At 54.6% G+C, this 16,702-nt stretch overlaps 7 protein-coding genes across 7 annotated transcripts; 4 read left to right on the top strand and 3 right to left on the bottom strand.

Annotated features, from left to right (window-relative positions):
• Positions 1-551: 551 nt before the first annotated feature.
• LTR77_006329 (uncharacterized protein) lies at positions 552-3,873 on the bottom strand (the record flags this gene model as incomplete). Its single annotated transcript, XM_064803571.1, has 4 exons — positions 552-1,453; positions 1,848-2,001; positions 2,058-3,184; positions 3,486-3,873. 4 exons carry the CDS (start codon positions 3,871-3,873, stop codon positions 552-554), a joined length of 2,571 nt encoding a protein of 856 aa, XP_064658486.1.
• Positions 3,874-4,506: 633 nt separating this feature from the next.
• LTR77_006330 (uncharacterized protein) lies at positions 4,507-5,327 on the top strand (the record flags this gene model as incomplete). The annotated part of the gene is made up of 2 exons (XM_064803572.1): positions 4,507-5,217; positions 5,271-5,327. 2 exons carry the CDS (start codon positions 4,507-4,509, stop codon positions 5,325-5,327), a joined length of 768 nt encoding a protein of 255 aa, XP_064658487.1.
• Positions 5,328-5,678: 351 nt separating this feature from the next.
• On the bottom strand, positions 5,679-6,647 carry LTR77_006331 (uncharacterized protein; the record flags this gene model as incomplete). Its single annotated transcript, XM_064803573.1, has 1 exon — positions 5,679-6,647. The coding sequence occupies one exon, from the start codon at positions 6,645-6,647 to the stop codon at positions 5,679-5,681; it is 969 nt and encodes a 322-aa protein (XP_064658488.1).
• An 882-nt stretch (positions 6,648-7,529) lies between these two features.
• LTR77_006332 (uncharacterized protein) lies at positions 7,530-8,387 on the top strand (the record flags this gene model as incomplete). The annotated part of the gene is made up of 3 exons (XM_064803574.1): positions 7,530-7,887; positions 7,942-8,047; positions 8,099-8,387. The coding sequence occupies 3 exons, from the start codon at positions 7,530-7,532 to the stop codon at positions 8,385-8,387; spliced, it is 753 nt and encodes a 250-aa protein (XP_064658489.1).
• A 163-nt stretch (positions 8,388-8,550) lies between these two features.
• LTR77_006333 (uncharacterized protein) lies at positions 8,551-10,117 on the bottom strand (the record flags this gene model as incomplete). The annotated part of the gene is made up of 3 exons (XM_064803575.1): positions 8,551-9,190; positions 9,244-9,765; positions 9,819-10,117. The coding sequence occupies 3 exons, from the start codon at positions 10,115-10,117 to the stop codon at positions 8,551-8,553; spliced, it is 1,461 nt and encodes a 486-aa protein (XP_064658490.1).
• A 1,357-nt stretch (positions 10,118-11,474) lies between these two features.
• On the top strand, positions 11,475-14,090 carry ATG9 (autophagy protein atg9; the record flags this gene model as incomplete). The annotated part of the gene is made up of 1 exon (XM_064803576.1): positions 11,475-14,090. One exon carries the CDS (start codon positions 11,475-11,477, stop codon positions 14,088-14,090), a length of 2,616 nt encoding a protein of 871 aa, XP_064658491.1.
• Positions 14,091-14,503: 413 nt separating this feature from the next.
• On the top strand, positions 14,504-16,654 carry fim1 (fimbrin; the record flags this gene model as incomplete). Its single annotated transcript, XM_064803577.1, has 3 exons — positions 14,504-14,526; positions 14,579-15,523; positions 15,577-16,654. 3 exons carry the CDS (start codon positions 14,504-14,506, stop codon positions 16,652-16,654), a joined length of 2,046 nt encoding a protein of 681 aa, XP_064658492.1.
• Positions 16,655-16,702: the final 48 nt, after the last annotated feature.

Below are 16,702 nucleotides of genomic sequence, written 5' to 3' on the forward strand. Positions count from 1 at the left end.
TCGAGTGGCTGTGCGAGAGAGCGCAATGGGGCCTGCCTTTGGACAAGAGGCTCATTCTTGAATGCGCAGCCAAACAAAAGGACGCAAGTGATTGTGAACCTCTGTAGACGTGGTTACCTCTAGTTGAAGAGAAGTTGTTGAGACAGCGCAGTGGTTTCCAAAAGCGGCATGTCGCACGACAAGGCTGAGTCTTGTTGACCAGCTGAAAGTCCGACAATCCATTATCGGGCAAGAGCAGCAAAACCCAATACAATCCAATGACATCCCTCGATATCGGCGGATTCATTGCCATGAGAAAGAAGAAAAAGGACCGCCTGCACGTAAGAAGAAGCTGCATGCTCGTAAAACGTTGAAACAAGTGAAGTCTGGATGTTTCTTGTGCTGTAATTGGGTGTACGCTGACCGTTTGTGATGAAGCACTCGTACCTCACGATTTGCGACAACCATCCTGCTCCCTGCCTTGCCGGATGATAGCGTCTCATCTTGCGCGCTGGTGCAGATGGACTCGTATCACGAACGCCGCCGCTTCATGAGCTCTTCAAGCCCCCTGCTCACTTGCCGTCCTCACCAATGCCGCGCGATGTTTGATTTTGGCACTGCTCTTGCGGTAGCGGTCCTGAGCTCTCTGGCTTATGCCCGCTCTCCATCTCTTCCTGACCGGTTGCCGCAGTAAATGACGGACCTTCTGCACCTGCATATCTTGGTTTCTTCAGTGCCATCCAGCTAGCCGCCATGAAGATCACTACCACGATTGCTTCCATTGCAAACTCCATGAACGCTGACATGTACATGCTGCCTGCACTGGAGAAGGCCCCGATGATGTAGTAGATCATGCGCACCAGGATGAAAGGCAAGGCGGCGACGCCAGCTGCTAGGTACTTCCGCTCCTCCGTTGGCGCGCTTGCCTTGTTCAGATACTGCAGTACTATCAAAGTGGCGAGAGCGAGATATACGGCCAGGTACAATACACTCGCAGCTTCGAGTTCGCGGCGACCGGCTGCGATCGAGTCGCACACTGAGGACTCGTATGTTGAGGACTTGTATGCCAGGGACTCATATCCTGAAGGTTCGTATACTGATGTGGAGATCTTGACGGCGCCCACGATCGAGACGATTAGCGCGACAGCGGCAGTCCAGCGGAGAAGTATGATATGCCATGTGCCGGCAGTCTGGTGTGCTCTTTTCATGCTCAGATTGACGAGATGCTGTACCCCGAAAAGCAGACTCAGGAGCAACGATGAGATGCAGACTCCGATGACCACAACAGAGGTGGCAATGTCGTCTGCGGAATCGGAGTGTGTCTCGGCGTAGAGCAGCATCGAGGCGCTAGCGATCCGTAGGCTGCTGATGAGAGTGATGAGAAGCAGGCCGAATTGAGGCCAGACGACATGGTGGTGGCGGAAGCCTATGCGAAGGGTGAAGAACAGGGCGAGAACGTAGAATGTAAGTTCCGCTATGGCGAGTCTGGCAAGTGGGCGAGCGTCGCCATGGTTGGTGTCACGACTTCGTGGTGGGCTTGGAGATGTTGGAGGGGAATTTCACCTTGCTCAACAGCGGGAAGCCGCAAAGTGGGTGTTGTGTGACATGCCAAGATGAGTCAAAGCACAAAAACGTGAGCACGTGAAACCAGCTTGACGGCCGCTTTGCAATTCCGCGCGACCTTGCCATGAGCATCCGCTTCCCTGCATGCATTTAGACACTCTGTCGGGCCCTCGAGTCCACCACAGGTCCATGGCTTGCAGCTCGCCGTCTCCGGGCGTTTAGTCTCGTCCTCCAGAGTTGGACGCCATTACTCTCAGCCGAATGCTGCGGGACTGGCCTATGGACATTCGCACCAGTCGTCATACCCAGCTTTTCCGCAGGAAGATAGCGGGATGCGGCAGTGTACTCCATCTCATTCTCGAGGATCCCGTACTGGATGTGATGATCTCCGAGAAGTAGTTCGATCTCCCGCGTATTGTCATTGGATCCAGCATCACGGAGCGCAGCAGCATCGAAAGCCTGAGGAGAAGTAGTCAGCTATCGCGAGATACATTCGTAAGTACGTAACATCGTACCTTCCCGGTCTCGAGAGGACTCAAACTGGTAGCTCGTCCAAGCTTCCAGTAGCCCCGAAACGTGCACAATATCACCGCGATGGTGAAGAGCTCGACGGCTGCAGCGGCGGCGAAGAACTTCAACTCTGTTTGAAAGACTTCCGTGCGCTCGTCAATAGTACCAGTGACGGCTTGCCTTACTTCCAAACCATTGTCCATTAAAGAGCCCAGCTCCCGTGCTTCCATAGTCGATCCATAGTGTACGCCGAACCTGAATATCAGCTCATTGAGCTGATGTATTATCTCGTCTCTTGGGTCTCCAAGGTCGGGTATGCAGCCGTTGCCAGTATTAAACCAACCTTGCAGCCAGGTAAACCATCCCGATCCCACAGTGACCAATTGAGGTAGCAGGGCTGTTGGCCACTGAACCAGATACACATCCGAATAGAACCGGGTGTTGGCAATGATAGCTACGCCGGAAAGAGTAGTCTTGAGCATCTGCGTATTTTCGTTGTAGAGATGTAGTCTGTCAATGGTGCTGTTGTCTAGAGCAGTATTGTTTGCTTCTGCTATGATAACAGGAGGGCCCTTTATGCTGATGTATCCATCTTGAATTTCGACAGGGTACCGTCCGATCGCCGAGCGAAGAGAGCAAGAAGTTGTATTCACATATGTCGCACAGCTGCCATCTTTTGGCTGCTGCACGACTTTTGTGTGGAATGTAATGCTCTCGCGCGATCCTGGTAAGAGCGAGTGGTAGACCTGGAAAATCGCGCGGTCAGAAGGAGGCAAGCCCGTCTGGTTGAACGACTGCATTTGTTTCACTGTCATGGGAGTGGAAAAGTCGTACAAGCTTTGCTTGGAAGGACAGGACAACTCAGCGAAGGCTGGAGCGAGCACCGTGGTACTGCACTTTCCGCTACAGCCTGCTGAGTTGCTCAATTTGATCGGCGCGCCAGCTCCATAGTCTTTTACGACAGGTTTCAAGCTGTCGTCCAGGTCCAAATAGTTGGTGTTGCCAGGGTAATGAGTAGCGCCAGTCATGTACGAGGGCAGTTCGGGTGCGAGGTCGATGACCAGATTAACTCGGCCACTGGTAATTGCCGACGTCAAAGTAGAGGCTCGTTGAAGTAAGGGGCCGTCAATCGCTGTAGCACTTTCAGCACGGTCTTGAACCAGAATCAACCCCGAGGCTAAAACTGGGAAGGTAAGGATGCTGTGAAGAACTCACCGACGAGGTTTGTGCAAATGCATGCGAGCGCGAGGAGGTTAAAGTGGCGACCAGAGCATATTGCTTGGTAAACATGCAATCCACAAGCCAGTCCCGATGAAGCTGTCCAATGGTTGTGCCATTGAGTGCATCAAGCCAGAACCTGACTACAGTAGCTTGGACGACTGCAAATGCCAGCGCTTTATTTGAGATTGCTGTGAGGATGGCCAAATACACACTGGGCTGGTAGCGCCAGGAATCAACAGGCTTGCCATCTGATAGTGCTAGAATGAGGTGCGCGGCAATGACCTGGAGCACCCCAAAGGCGAGGGCTAACAGCCCACTGATAGGGCCCGCACGGAGTAATGAAGGTCTCCACGACGTCGGCTTAATTATCTGGTGTGTAAGAGGTTGATTGAGCTCGGCCACCTGGACAGTCGCTGGCTTCTCTGGCGAATGTAACGTGTCCTCCTTCTTCCCCTCGGCTGGCGACCCAACGATAGTGGCATCTTCAGAGCAAGCAGACGCGATTGCATTTTCATGTGATCCAGCTGCTGGCGAGACGTTGGTGTCTATCTTGTATTCGCCAAGGTCGGGTGGGGCGATCTGATCTTCGTGAGGTGCCATTCTGAGTTTCTTCAAAATCAACGATTTCGGACAGCTCGTGCTGCATTTCGACATGCGCAGGACACTCCTCTTTATCTTCTCGTGGCTTTGCTTCGCAGGTCAAGCGCGCCGCAGGAGCTGAAAGGTCGTCCATGTTTACTCGGATGACAGTAGTCCAGCAGACAACGTAGAAAACCACCGCCGACTAGAAAGCTGCATCTGGCTTACATGCTGCAAAAGCTCGCATCATTTCTCGCCTCCAGAACATGGTTGCTTTGCCTTGGCTGTCAAAAGACACGCCTTTGGACGGTTCGAAATGCGAGTGGGGTGGCTTGGAGAGCTACAGTAAGCTAATAAGAGCTGCATCCGTCAGCAGACCTGACGCAAGCGGTGTGGACAGAACTCGCGACAGCTCGAGTTGGGCTGTTTTCTCCATCGCCACTTACCTCACAGGATCAGTACGAGCAAGGCAGTCAGAGTTGGCAAGGTCGAGCCGCGGACTGTTGCCTCCGAGCAAGGTATCATTGAATCCGAGCAGCTTCGACTCCACGGTCCACGGAAGGCCTTCCTTGGTGCTCCCCAAACCTGAAGCCTGATCAACAAAACAAGATCTAATACTCCCAGCGGAGTGAGATCCACCGCAGGCACCAAAGCATGATTACCTTACTAATAGGCCTCCTTGGCCTCGCCTGGTTCTTTGCTTGGCTAAACCGTAGCGCGCGCACCAGCGGTCTCGAAGCGAGAGAAGGGGCGCCACCGAGCACGACAGCAGCAGCAGACGACCAGCAACCCATGCCTCCGGCGGATCAACTCCGGAACATCTACCACATCACGTTCTTGCTCCGACAGAAGCTGGTGCCAGATGTCGTTCCTGCGATTCTCCACCATGCCGGGCTTTTCCAACGACATGCGTCTAGCATCAAGAACGACCATCCGGTCTCCATAACACAGCGCAATGCACCGTATTTGTGCCTTTTGACACCGCCAATCAACAGCTCAGCACGACTAAAGCACCCTGTGCGCAAGGTAGTTTTCGCCATCCAGAGCTGCGATCAAGGGTGGGCGGACGATCGTTCCGCCAGTTGGACATGGTTCACCGCCGGCGTGGTCCATCACTGTGAACGGAGTGAGGAGACACTGATCGATGAACGAGTCGTGGAGCTCGCGCTCGAGGACCAGTCTGACAGTGACAAGTTTCTTGATGCTGAGCGGCAGATAATGAGGAATATTGCTGCGAGCCGCGAAATGAGAACCACCATCATCGAATGGACTGTGGACTCAGAAGACGAGAACGAGCGTGAGTGGGTGGCGAGCTTGCAGAACGGAGATCGGATCGCGGTTCGAGCATGGGCACAGTTTCAAGGCGTGAGTGTGTTCGATTAGGATTCTGAAAGCTATTTAACTAACAATCGTGTCAGTGGAAGAACAAGATCAAGTCTGTCAGCGTGGCCACGTACACTGCTGCGGTGGTCTGAAGATTGTCTGCTGCGCTGGCAACCTTTTGGATCCGGTCTTGACGACGAAAGCAACCCTGGATTCTGCGCGATGGTCTCAAGCTCGACCACCACGATCAGATCGTACCGATGCCATCCCCAACGAAAAACTTGGCATTGAGCGGATGGAAATTTGATTTGTCGCGCGGGATGCTTCTGAGCCCTAGACGTGGAGGACAGGTGGATGGCGACTTTTGGCAAAGCTTTTCCAGAATGCTCATCAATATCGCAGTGCATTGGAACATGCGGCAGGGTATGAGGAAGTGCGTAGAGCGCGGAGATTCCAGTCGAGCCTTGCGAGGAAGAGGGTTGAAAAACAGGCCAAGACCAACGTCATCCCTTCCCCTTCGAAGCTTGCGCAGGACTATTCGTCTTCTGCCCAAACATGCTGGCAACACTCGTCACGCCCTGTGGCGCGAAGCTCAGAGCCGCGAACCGCGACTCAGGTAGTCTTCTGCCAGCCTTGATGCTCTCAGTAACCCATTCAGCAGTCACAAACTTCACCACTGGTCCACCTTTCTTAGCCACCTCTTTCTGAATCTTGCTCCCTGCCAGTCCACCACCTGAGCCGCCGTTGCTGTTCGGCCGGCCAATGACGACGTGAGAGACCGTACGTCTTGCTAGGTGAATTGACGTCTGCCCGCCGTGCTCGTACCAGATGCGCTTGAGTTTGTGATCTGATATATCCTCACCGCAGTTGCCGTTGACGTAGAGAACGAGGCCTGCGAAGATCTGTGGTGGTGGTAGTTCATTCTCGCCAGTATCCTCTGCGGTTTCCTCTACCGTAGGTGTCTGGCTCGTGTTGCTAGAGTTGATGGGCGATAACAGATGAGATGGTGAAGTCTCATGCGATGTCCAGCTGGCCTCGCGGATACTTCCATCCTCCCTCTTGAACGGCGTAAATGGATTCGTAACCTTTGTAGCCTCGTCATCTACTTGCCCGGTCTTCACTCTCTTCGCGGGTCTTTCGACGTCCTTCTCCACCTTCACACCTCCAGCGTCCAGGATGCTTTGCTGCCCACCTTTCCGTAGCCCAGACGCCCCTTTCACCCATCCACCATTCTCCGTCCTCCCATCTTTTCCAAAGTCAAGACTGCCCGCTCCCACAGTATCCGATACCCGCTTCCCGCCTCCAGCGCCTCCATAGAACTGCTGGTGTAGCTTCAGCGTTCGCGATTTGCGCCACGAAGTGCTGCCGCCCAGCCTGTTGTCTGCTCGTTGGTGGCCAGTCGCGCTGGAGTTGAAGGCATCCCAGGACGGCGAGATCTTCGGTTTGGCGGGTTTGGGCGCAGATGTAGGCATTCTGGACTTGAGCCTCTTGATGCTTGCTTGCTGCTTGGTGAGATACAGTCAACTGCTTCGTAAGGAGACGCCTGATGGCAGATCACAGCATCGTCTGTGTTCGCGATGCCGGGACAGGTGTGGCCTGCAAGAACAATATGACAGCCAAAAGATGGACTCCTTCACGCCGACCTACCTCCTACCGTGTTGTCAAAGTCGATGATGAGACTCCCGCTATTTTGAAGTCGTTAGCCCGGCGACCAACAACACGTCTCCGAGACGCCTTCACGTGCCGCAACACTTCTTCACGTGAAGACATTGCAACATTCATCACTTTCGCAAAACTGAAAAGACCAATGCTACATACAAGAACCACAATCCTAGTTGTTTTATCGCGTTGCAGTCACATCGTCTCCCCGCCGAAACGAAGGATTGGCCCCCTGAAGCCCCGACCAGACTTGCCAGGGTTTCAGCACTATTTCGAGCACTCATCTCTTCCTTCAGACCCTCGGGTCGTGAGACGAAAACGCTTGTTCCTCGTTCATCTTGCTTCGTTTGGCAGGCCAGGAGAGCGATGATACACCTCTGCTAAATCGCGTGGCATCTCCGCTTCAACAGCACGACGCAGCATCTGTACGAGCCGGCAATGGGGCGTGTCCATACGACTCCACGGTGTCTTCTACGCCGCCACGACACGTCGATCCGGGTTTTGCTCAGGTAATTAGCGAAAATCCGTTTCGACTTCGCTTCAGACTCCAACAAGCTCCATTGACGATGTTGGGCTGGAGGGCTTGGGAGTAGTGTTAAGTACAGTGCTGTCTCTTGCATGTTGTTGGTCAGTCTTTCAGCTCTATTGTTTTTGGTGTATCTTTGTTTCCGGTACCTTCGTATCGCTATCTCTACATGTATTCCTCCACCATCCTTCCGGCCCTCTGCGTGGGCCTCGCGGCTGCTGCTCCTGCGATGGAACAGCGACAGGCTGGCTACGCCGCGACTACGACTTGGGAGTTCACGGGCAACACTTTGCCTACCGGTCTGACTGCCTCCACCTGGCAAGTGGACGCGGACAAACCAGGGCTGCTGAACCACAGGTTCGACGCGGAGAATGTCGTCGTGCAGGATGGAGCGATGTTGTTGACTGTCCCTGGTGGACAGCAAGGACAACAGACCATCTCGTCTGCTGAAGTCGCTACGTTCTCAGTGTTGTACGGGAGCGTTCGTGTTGAGGCACAGTTGACGGAAGTGGCTGGTGTGGTCAATGGTATGGACAACGTTCCGTCTGACGTTGTAGTGCACTGCGCTAACGGTCCAATAGGATTCTTCTTCTACGAGAGCGACAGCCAGGAGCAGGACATCGAGTTCGTCACCGACCCAGAGTCGTTCTCCAACAAGGATTCCCCAAGCGGTGGCCGAGAGCTGCAGTAAGATCGTCCTAACACCAAACCCGGAAGGCTTCATACTAACCTTCCCAGATACACCAACCAAGCCACCCAAGGCCAAGAAGACACCATGAAGTACGGCTCCGCTCCATCCGACATCACCTCCGCCATCCACGAATACGGCATCGACTGGTCCCCCGGCTCGACCAAATACTACCTCGACGGCGAACTGCAGTACGAATTCACGACCAACGTCCCAACCGAGCCGTCTGCGTTCCTCATCAACAACTGGGTCAACGGAGACCCTTACTGGACGCTTGGGCCCCCTAAGACGGATGCCGTGATGAAGGTGACGAAGATTACGCTCGCGTACAACCCGTGACTTGACAAGGTAAAGACGCTCCAAAGCTGGCCGTGCTTGTCGATCGCGTCTCGCGGCGTTAGAACGCTGCTGGGTGGGATTGGTAGGAGGACGATGATGTAGACACGTGTTCATTTCTGTACATACTATTAACAGCGAGCAGTGCCTGCGAAATGCACTCTGTTCATATCATCTCTCTTCCCCCCATTGGCGCTCCTGCAAACGGACTTGGCGATGGAGAACGTGATCGATCATACCTCTGCCCAGGTTTAAAGTAGCCGGGCGGTGGCTGCGACTCCGCCATCAACGAGCTTTGCGAGGAAGCCCGAGGCCGTCCAGGAGACGCATGATCAGCCATCAAATACTGTTGCGACGCTGCTCTCCGATGTCCGCTCCCGTCCAGCCCTCCTGTCAGGTAACTACCTTCGTCTCCAGGAGGCGAAGCACCAGGCGGCTGGTACACACATTGGCCTCCAAGCCCACCACTCATAGACGGCCGCCCGAAGTCCTGGCTTTGGTGACTCTCCGTAGGCCGTGTCAGATTCTGCGTACCCTGATCGAGTTCCTGATACCGGTCCTGGCCGCGGTTCTTGTACCGATTTCTGCCTTTGCGTATGGCGCCAGCTAGACCTTGCTTCTTTGTCGATGCACGGTACGCACTCCAGTCGCCTGTCTTCCGCACTTGCATGCAGAGAGGGAAAATCCTAACAACGCCTAGGACAAAGTCGGTCGGGTTGAGGGCGTCGAGGACGGCTTTCCACATTGGCAAGGGGCGGACGTGAGGTTTTGCGGTGCTGCTGTATTCGGAGGAGCTGAAAGAGTACCTGTCGACGTTGTTAGCAAAGTTACGACGTCGTGAATACTCGATGTCGCCTACCAAAATCCCAACGAAAACAGCACCATCTCGGCACACGTCGCTGTCGCCGGAATACCGTAGAGGATATCGTTATAGCTGAACGCCGGACCAGGTTTGATGACATCGTGTTGCAACAGCAACGAGAACACCCACTGCTGAACAAATCGAATAAACACGATACCCTTGAACATCGCAATCTTGGAAAGGCCACGCTTAGCCTTCATCGTTGTCTTCATGCGTTGATAGAACTTGACGATGGCGAGGACACAAGCACCAATGGAGATGCTCTCAATGATCTCGATCCAGAGGTGAGTAAATTGTGGGCTCAGTGAATTCATGCAGAAGACTCCAGCGGCCTGGGTGGCTTCTTGCACTCCAACACACAGGACTTCGACAATTACGTATTGGAAGACAAAGATCCATGCAATCTTCGGCCAGTTGAAAGTCGTCGCGATATCTTCGCCAGATTTGACAGCGTCAAAGGTGGCTTCGTCGAAGGTGCCGTTTGGTGAGGCGTATTGGATGAAGAGGAGGAAGAGCGCGCTTTGTGTGGTCAGTTTTGTTCTTGTCTGTCTGTCTTGGTGCGAAAGACCTACCACAGCCCAAATGCTTCATACACATCGCCCAGTGGATCGAGATACTCTGCATCTTCGTATTGAAATAGCTCGAAGAAGGCTACCAGAGAGTACGCGACCACGCTGAAGATGATCCGAATGATCTGTCGTTGTTCCTTAGGAGCCCGATACCGTCGTAGATGTTGGAAGATGAGAGAAATCGAGATGGCTGTAGTCGCTCCAAGACAAGCCAAGGACAAGTAGAGCATTGGATGCCATGATGTGCCGCGCTTGCCATAGTTTTCTGCGCCTTTGGGGACGGGGCAGTCGTGTTTGGCCATCGAAAGGACAAGCTGTTGGAGCTAGAGCAGCAAGAGAAGGCCAGCAGAGTGAACTGAGGTGGAGATGTCGGTATTGATGGACACCGCAACGAGCTGGTGCCGGGTACATATGTATAGAGCCTGCTACCTACATGCGTTATTCTTGGACCTACCTTGTTGATTGTATCAAGCTATCCATGCTGGCAGTGCGCGCTGTTTGCAGTGTGCCGCAGGGCTGAACGGAAGAGATGGGCCTACAGGGACACCATGTGGAAAACGCAATGTCCAAAGCCACCAGCTGGGAGAGGACGGACGTCTGATTGGGTACTTCATCGCATCGGCCGAGCAGTTATTCCGATATGACTGGAGCTGGCGGAGTGCGCCGCTCTGTGTGCAGATGCAGAGCGCAACGCTTGCCTTGTAGAGTAGTTGCGATGTCGCTCGGCTCAGCCCAAGCCACGCTCAAGGTGCAGCTTGGTCGCATTCTGACCAGTAGGAGCATATCTGGGATCGACAAGCTCGAAGACAAGGTTATTGGCACGGCTTCAGCTGAGCTTGACTTCTGGTCCTAGTTTTGTGACGGTAATAAAAGGAAGGAATCCTTCGCGGCCCTCGCGGCAGCGCGCAGCACAGCGAGTGTGGATCATCGCTTGCTGCAGATTTGGGCTGATATTGAAAACGCAGCTGAGCTTGCGATTACGACACCGGAACAGGTGTCTTTGGAGCCCTTGAAGATAGCCTTGATGAAATCTGATAGTGATCATGCTTGCGAACGCGGGCGGAGTCTGTGGGCTCCACCTGAAGGCCACCTCCGTTCTAAGGGACTGGGCAGAAGCTGCTGGAAGATGTCCTGCCAGCTTGAGAGGCTCCTGAGGACCTTGCAGTGATGATCAACCATCGTGCCTCTTTCATCGAGGGCCAGCTGAGCAAACGCATGAGTCTTCAGAAGCTCTCGTCAAGTTGTGAGAATGAGCCGGCACAAAGTTGTCCTCGTGTGCGGAGAGGCTCAAATATGAAAGGCTTCCCTATATGGCACTGCAGCATAGTTGCATCGGTTTGAAGAGAAGGCGCAAGGCGAGAGTTGCATTCACTTCCGCCCCCTTCGAGCTCAGCGCACGGGTTCGACCGCTCTTCCGCCCCCGCAGCCGTCGTTAGTCACGCTACTTTGACATGTGACAGTATCAACACGCGATGCTGCCTTCATCTGGAAGACTCACGAGCAGTATTAATATGGCATACTAACCAACTCAATAACGTAGGCCGGAACCGAACACGATGAGATCCCCATCCCTTAAATACTACGACGACATCAGTTGAACAGTGAGCCCTTGGGACTCCACAACACCGGCACCGGTAGCAGCTCGTCGACCTCGTCAAGATGATGACCTCAAGGGTACTCTCCAGGCTACTACCTGTGGCCGAAGGAGATGTATCCGTCTTCGAGGGTATGCGAAGCGCTCCTCACCGACGAACAGACATCGAATCACACGGCCGACACGAGGATACATTCCACGACGAAGATGACTATCCAGACCGCATCTTCCTCGAAGGTGCGAACGATGAGGAGTCAGATCAGACACAACAAAGCCCTGAAACCCAGCCTTCAGCACAGCAATCACCAGTTCTTGAGCGCATACGTCCAAAATGGCTCGATAGCCGGAGAAACAGACGGATTGATGAGGACGATGATGTGCCGGAGTCTTTGATACTGGACGACAAGGGCGAGGGACCTGCGAACAGGGCATCATCCCGACCCACAGATCAAGATCCGAGAACAAGAGCAGAAGCACAGTGGAAGGCAGCGCAAGAGACACATGGACTGCATGCGGACCGACCCAGGCCTGTATCACGGCAATATCAGACCAGGTCTAACACTGCTCCAGCTCCTCAGGCTGATCCTGAAGTGGATGCAATGTGGCTCTACGCCAATGCATCAAATCTTGACGCCTTCTTGCTCGAGGTCTACCAGTACTACGTCGAGCATGGCGTCTGGTCGATCCTACTGTCCAGAGCGATCAGTCTGATGACCGAGCTCTTCATCTTCAGCTTTGCCATGTTCCTCACGACCTGCATAGATTACTCGAAGGTGCCAGGAAGCAGAATGACCTCGGATATTGTGATACCGAAATGCATGAAGAACGCTTCTTGGTTCAAGAATGCAGCACTGTTCGTATTCATTGTCTACTGGTTGTCGAGAGTAGCAACGCACGTTCGTGGCATACGGCGACTGTTCCAGATGCAGCGCTTCTACTTACACGTCCTCGGCATCACCGACACGGACATTCAGACGGTCTCCTGGATTAAGGTAGTTGAGGGCCTGGTGAAAGTGCAGAGCTCGAACATTGCCACCGCAAATTTGACTGCAGCAACCAAAAACATTGTCGGATACAAACGACCTCAGGAACGACTTAACGCTGAGACCGTTGCCAACCGCCTCATGCGCCAGGACAACTATTACGTCGCGCTCTACAACAAGGAAATTCTCGATTTCACCCTGCCGCTCCCCTTCGTCGGTAGCCGCCAGTTCTACTCCAAGAGCCTCGAATGGTGCATCGACTTCTGCCTCACCAACTTCATCTTCGACGAGCGCGGTAGCATTCGGCCTTTCTGCTTGGACGTCAGGAACCGACGCGCTCTTGTCACCGCTCTGAGTCGACGTCTCCAATTTGCCGCTTTGACTAGCGTCCTCATCGCTCCCTTCAACATCCTCCGCTTCTGCATGATGTACTTTTTCCGCTACTATACAGAGTTCACCCGCAACCCCTCCCGCCTCAGCGCGCGCTCTTTTACTCCTTTCGCCGAGTGGAAGATCCGCGAGTTCAACGAGCTGGAACATCTCTTCCAGCGCCGCCTCCGGCAAGCCATGCCGTTCGCAAACGACTACCTCAAGCAGTTTCCAAAGGATAAACAGGACCAGTTCTGCCGCTTTGTCGCGCTCGTCAGCGGGGCGGTAGCAGCGGTGTTGGGTATGTTCTCCGTCTGGGACTCCGAGCTCTTCCTCGGCTTCGAAGTCACGCCCGGCCGCACTGCGCTCTTCTGGCTCACAGTCTTCGTCGGCATCTTCGGCATAGCGCACGGTGCTCTACCAGATGAAAACGAAGTCCACGACCCCGTGCTGCATCTCAGAGAAGTGCTACTGTATACACACTACATGCCCGCTCACTGGAAAGGCCGCCTGCACAGCAACGAAGTCCTCTCCGAATTCTCCGCAATGTACCAGATGAAAATTCTCATCTTCGTCGAAGAAATCCTCTCCCTGATCGTCGCCCCCTGGATCCTCCTCCGCAACGCTAACAGCCGTTGCGAACGCATCGTCGACTTCTTCCGCGAGCAGACGGTGCATGTCGACGGGATCGGGCACCAATGTAATTTCGCGGTATTTGGGTTCAAGAAGGATCTGAATGTGGAGGATCCGACGAAGACGCTGCAACGGCGCGAGCCGGATGGGTTGCGGGATGAGTATTTTGGGTGCAAGGATGATAAGATGGAGGCGAGTGTGCAGAACTTCATGCAGTACTATAGTCATGCTCATCATGCGAGGGAGGGGAAGAGGAGGGGACAGAGGGGGTGGCAGCCGCCGCCTGCTTGGCCGCCGATGATGGGGGAGGGTGATGGCGAGGAGGGGACGGCTGTCGTGAAATCGGCTTTGAGTCCACCGGCTGGAAGGGGCCAGAAAGCGGTGAAGCCCTCGCGATCGGCACGCTCGCCGCTGCAGCAAGCCAGTCGATCTCATGCTGCCATGCAGCGCAGACCTCCGTCCTCTCAAGCAACTCCTAGTAAGGCAGAGCCCGGCATGACGGAGAGCAGACTTATGGCGCAGGACAGCGATCTCCAAGACGCCATCATTGGTGGTGGGGACTCGAAGGACGTGCTTGAGAGCGACACAGACAACGACGAGGGCGACGATGTCGCTGGGAAGAACGCGGGTGTATTAGGCATGATATATCAATTTAGCAAAGCGCAGACGGAGAAGGGCGCTGGTCTGAACATTTGAGGTTGAATGCAGTTGACGCATGCGAAGGAGATTTGATTCTAGCGCCGGCGCTGGTGGTATTGAGGCATGGGTAGCATAGCGGGCATGAAGACCTTTTCGAGTAGGACCTTCGCCATCGCTGTCGCCCTTCGTGTATCAATGAACGGGAGTTATTACCCTCGTCTTTCGTCGCATTCTTCGCATTCACTTCAGTCACATGCTCCGACGCCTCCGCCAAGCAGGGCTGCGCCACTTCTTGCCCCGCCAGCGCCCGCCTTCTGCCGCTCCGCTGATTGACGAAGGCAACGTCACCCAAACTTTTTACGCGGCTGTGCACACGACGAGACATCAGGCATCGACATTATGCGCTGAGAGACACTTTCTGTTCTTAGCAGTGCGTCTTTCTTCCTCTTACATACCACGACTCGCCCACCATGAACGTCCTCAAGCTACAGAAGTACGCCTTCGACCATTGACCTCAGCTACACATCGCTGACATATGACAACAGAAAGTACCCTCAATTCCAACAAGCCGACATATTCGGCCTCACAGACGCCTTCCGCAAGCTCGACACCGACGACAAGGGCTACGTAGACGAAGCAACCGCCATCAAGTCCGCGCAGAACACCGAGCGCCAGCCCTACGATGTCGTGCGTCAAGCGCTCAAGGAGGTCGAGCTGGACTCGTCGCGGCGAGTGGAGCTGGATGACTACGTCGACTTGATCGCGAAGCTACGACAACCGAGCGAAGCCCAGCAGCGCATGAGCACTGGCCCGCAGAGAAGCAGAGGTTTCAGCAACGCCAATGCCGGCAATGCCGGGGCTGCGCCGACGCCTACTGGACCTCAGCATAGGAGTCAGGGAAGTACAGGAGGACAAGCAGGAGGTGGAAGGATCACAGTTGCGGGCGCCACGGGGAGCTCGCAGCATACGATCAATGAAGATGAGCGGACGGCGTTCACCTCGCACATCAACGCTGTGCTGGCTGGTGATACGGATATCGGACACCTGCTGCCTTTCCCGCTGGACACGTTCGAGATGTTCGATTCGTGCAAGGATGGACTGGTGCTCGCGAAGCTCATCAACGACAGCGTGCCGGATACGATTGACGAGCGAGTATTGAACAGGGAAGGGAAGAAGATTAAGAAGTTGAATGCGTTTCACATGACGGAGAACAACAATATCGTGATTGAGTCGGCGAAAGGTATCGGGTGCTCCGTGGTGAACATTGGGTCTGGAGATATCATTGAAGGGAAGGAGCATTTGATACTGGGGTTGATCTGGCAGATCATCCGGAGAGGGCTGTTGGGCAAGATTGATATCAAGCTGCACCCGGAGCTGTACCGCCTATTGGAGGATGGCGAGACGCTGGAGCAGTTCTTACGGTTGCCGCCGGAACAGATCTTGCTGAGATGGTTCAACTACCACTTGAAGAATGCGAACTGGCAGAGGCGGTACGTCTTCACTCATAGCACAACTCTCAACATTCCTCTAACAGACTTTCCAGTGTCCAAAATTTCTCCACCGACGTCAAGGACGGCGAAAACTACACCGTTCTTCTCAACCAACTCGCACCAAACACCTGCTCCCGCGACCCTCTCAAAACCTCCGACCTCCACCAACGCGCCGAGCAAGTCCTGCAGAACTCCGACCGCCTTGATCCACCCTGCCGCAAGTTCCTCACCCCCACCTCCCTCGTCGCCGGCAATCCAAAGCTCAATCTCGCCTTCGTCGCCAACCTCTTCAACAACCACCCTTGCCTGGACCCCATCACCGAAGAAGAAAAAGCGGAGATCGAAGACTTCGACGCCGAAGGCGAGCGCGAAGCGCGCGTGTTCACGCTCTGGCTCAACTCCCTCGACGTCCAGCCAAGCGTCGTCAGCTTCTTCGACGACCTGAAAGACGGGACCGTGCTCCTGCAGGCCTACGACAAAGTCATCCCCGGCTCCGTAAACTGGCGCCACGTCAACAAACCCCCCGCCAACGCCGTCACGCCCGCAAGCCAGGACGAAGACGAAGCGTACCTCACGATCAAATCCGGCATGGGCCGCTTCAAAGCCATGGAGAACACGAACTATGCCGTGGAAATCGGGAAGCAGAACCGCTTTTCTCTCGTCGGGATCCAGGGGGCTGACATCACGGATGGCGTGCGCACATTGACGCTGGGGATGGTCTGGCAGTTGATGAGGCGGGATATCACGAACACTCTCACCAACCTCGCGCAACGCATGGGCAAGCGCGAGATCTCGGACTCCGATATGATTCAGTGGTCCAACAGCATGGCGTCGCGACCCGGCGGGAAGGGGACGCAGATCCGCAGTTTCAAAGATCAGAATCTGGCTACGGGCGTTTTCTTCCTCGATGTGCTGAACGGGATGAAGTCGAGTTATGTGGACTATGACCTCGTGGCTTCCGGGAAGGGAGAAGGAGAGGGGTATGCGAATGCCAAGTTGGCGATCAGTATTGCGAGGAAGATGGGGGCGACGATCTGGTTGGTGCCGGAGGACATTACGCAGGCGAGAGCCAGGTTGATGGTGACGTTTGTGGGGAGTTTGATGGCTGCCGCTGAGAGAATGGGCGCGTAGTCCTCCGGCTTCAAAGAGTGATGGGGGATGACGGAAGCGAGTGAGCGA

The sequence above is a fragment of the Saxophila tyrrhenica genome (assembly GCF_035928015.1).
Source record: "Saxophila tyrrhenica strain CCFEE 5935 chromosome Unknown scaffold_9, whole genome shotgun sequence".
Taxonomy (NCBI): domain Eukaryota; kingdom Fungi; phylum Ascomycota; class Dothideomycetes; order Mycosphaerellales; family Extremaceae; genus Saxophila; species Saxophila tyrrhenica.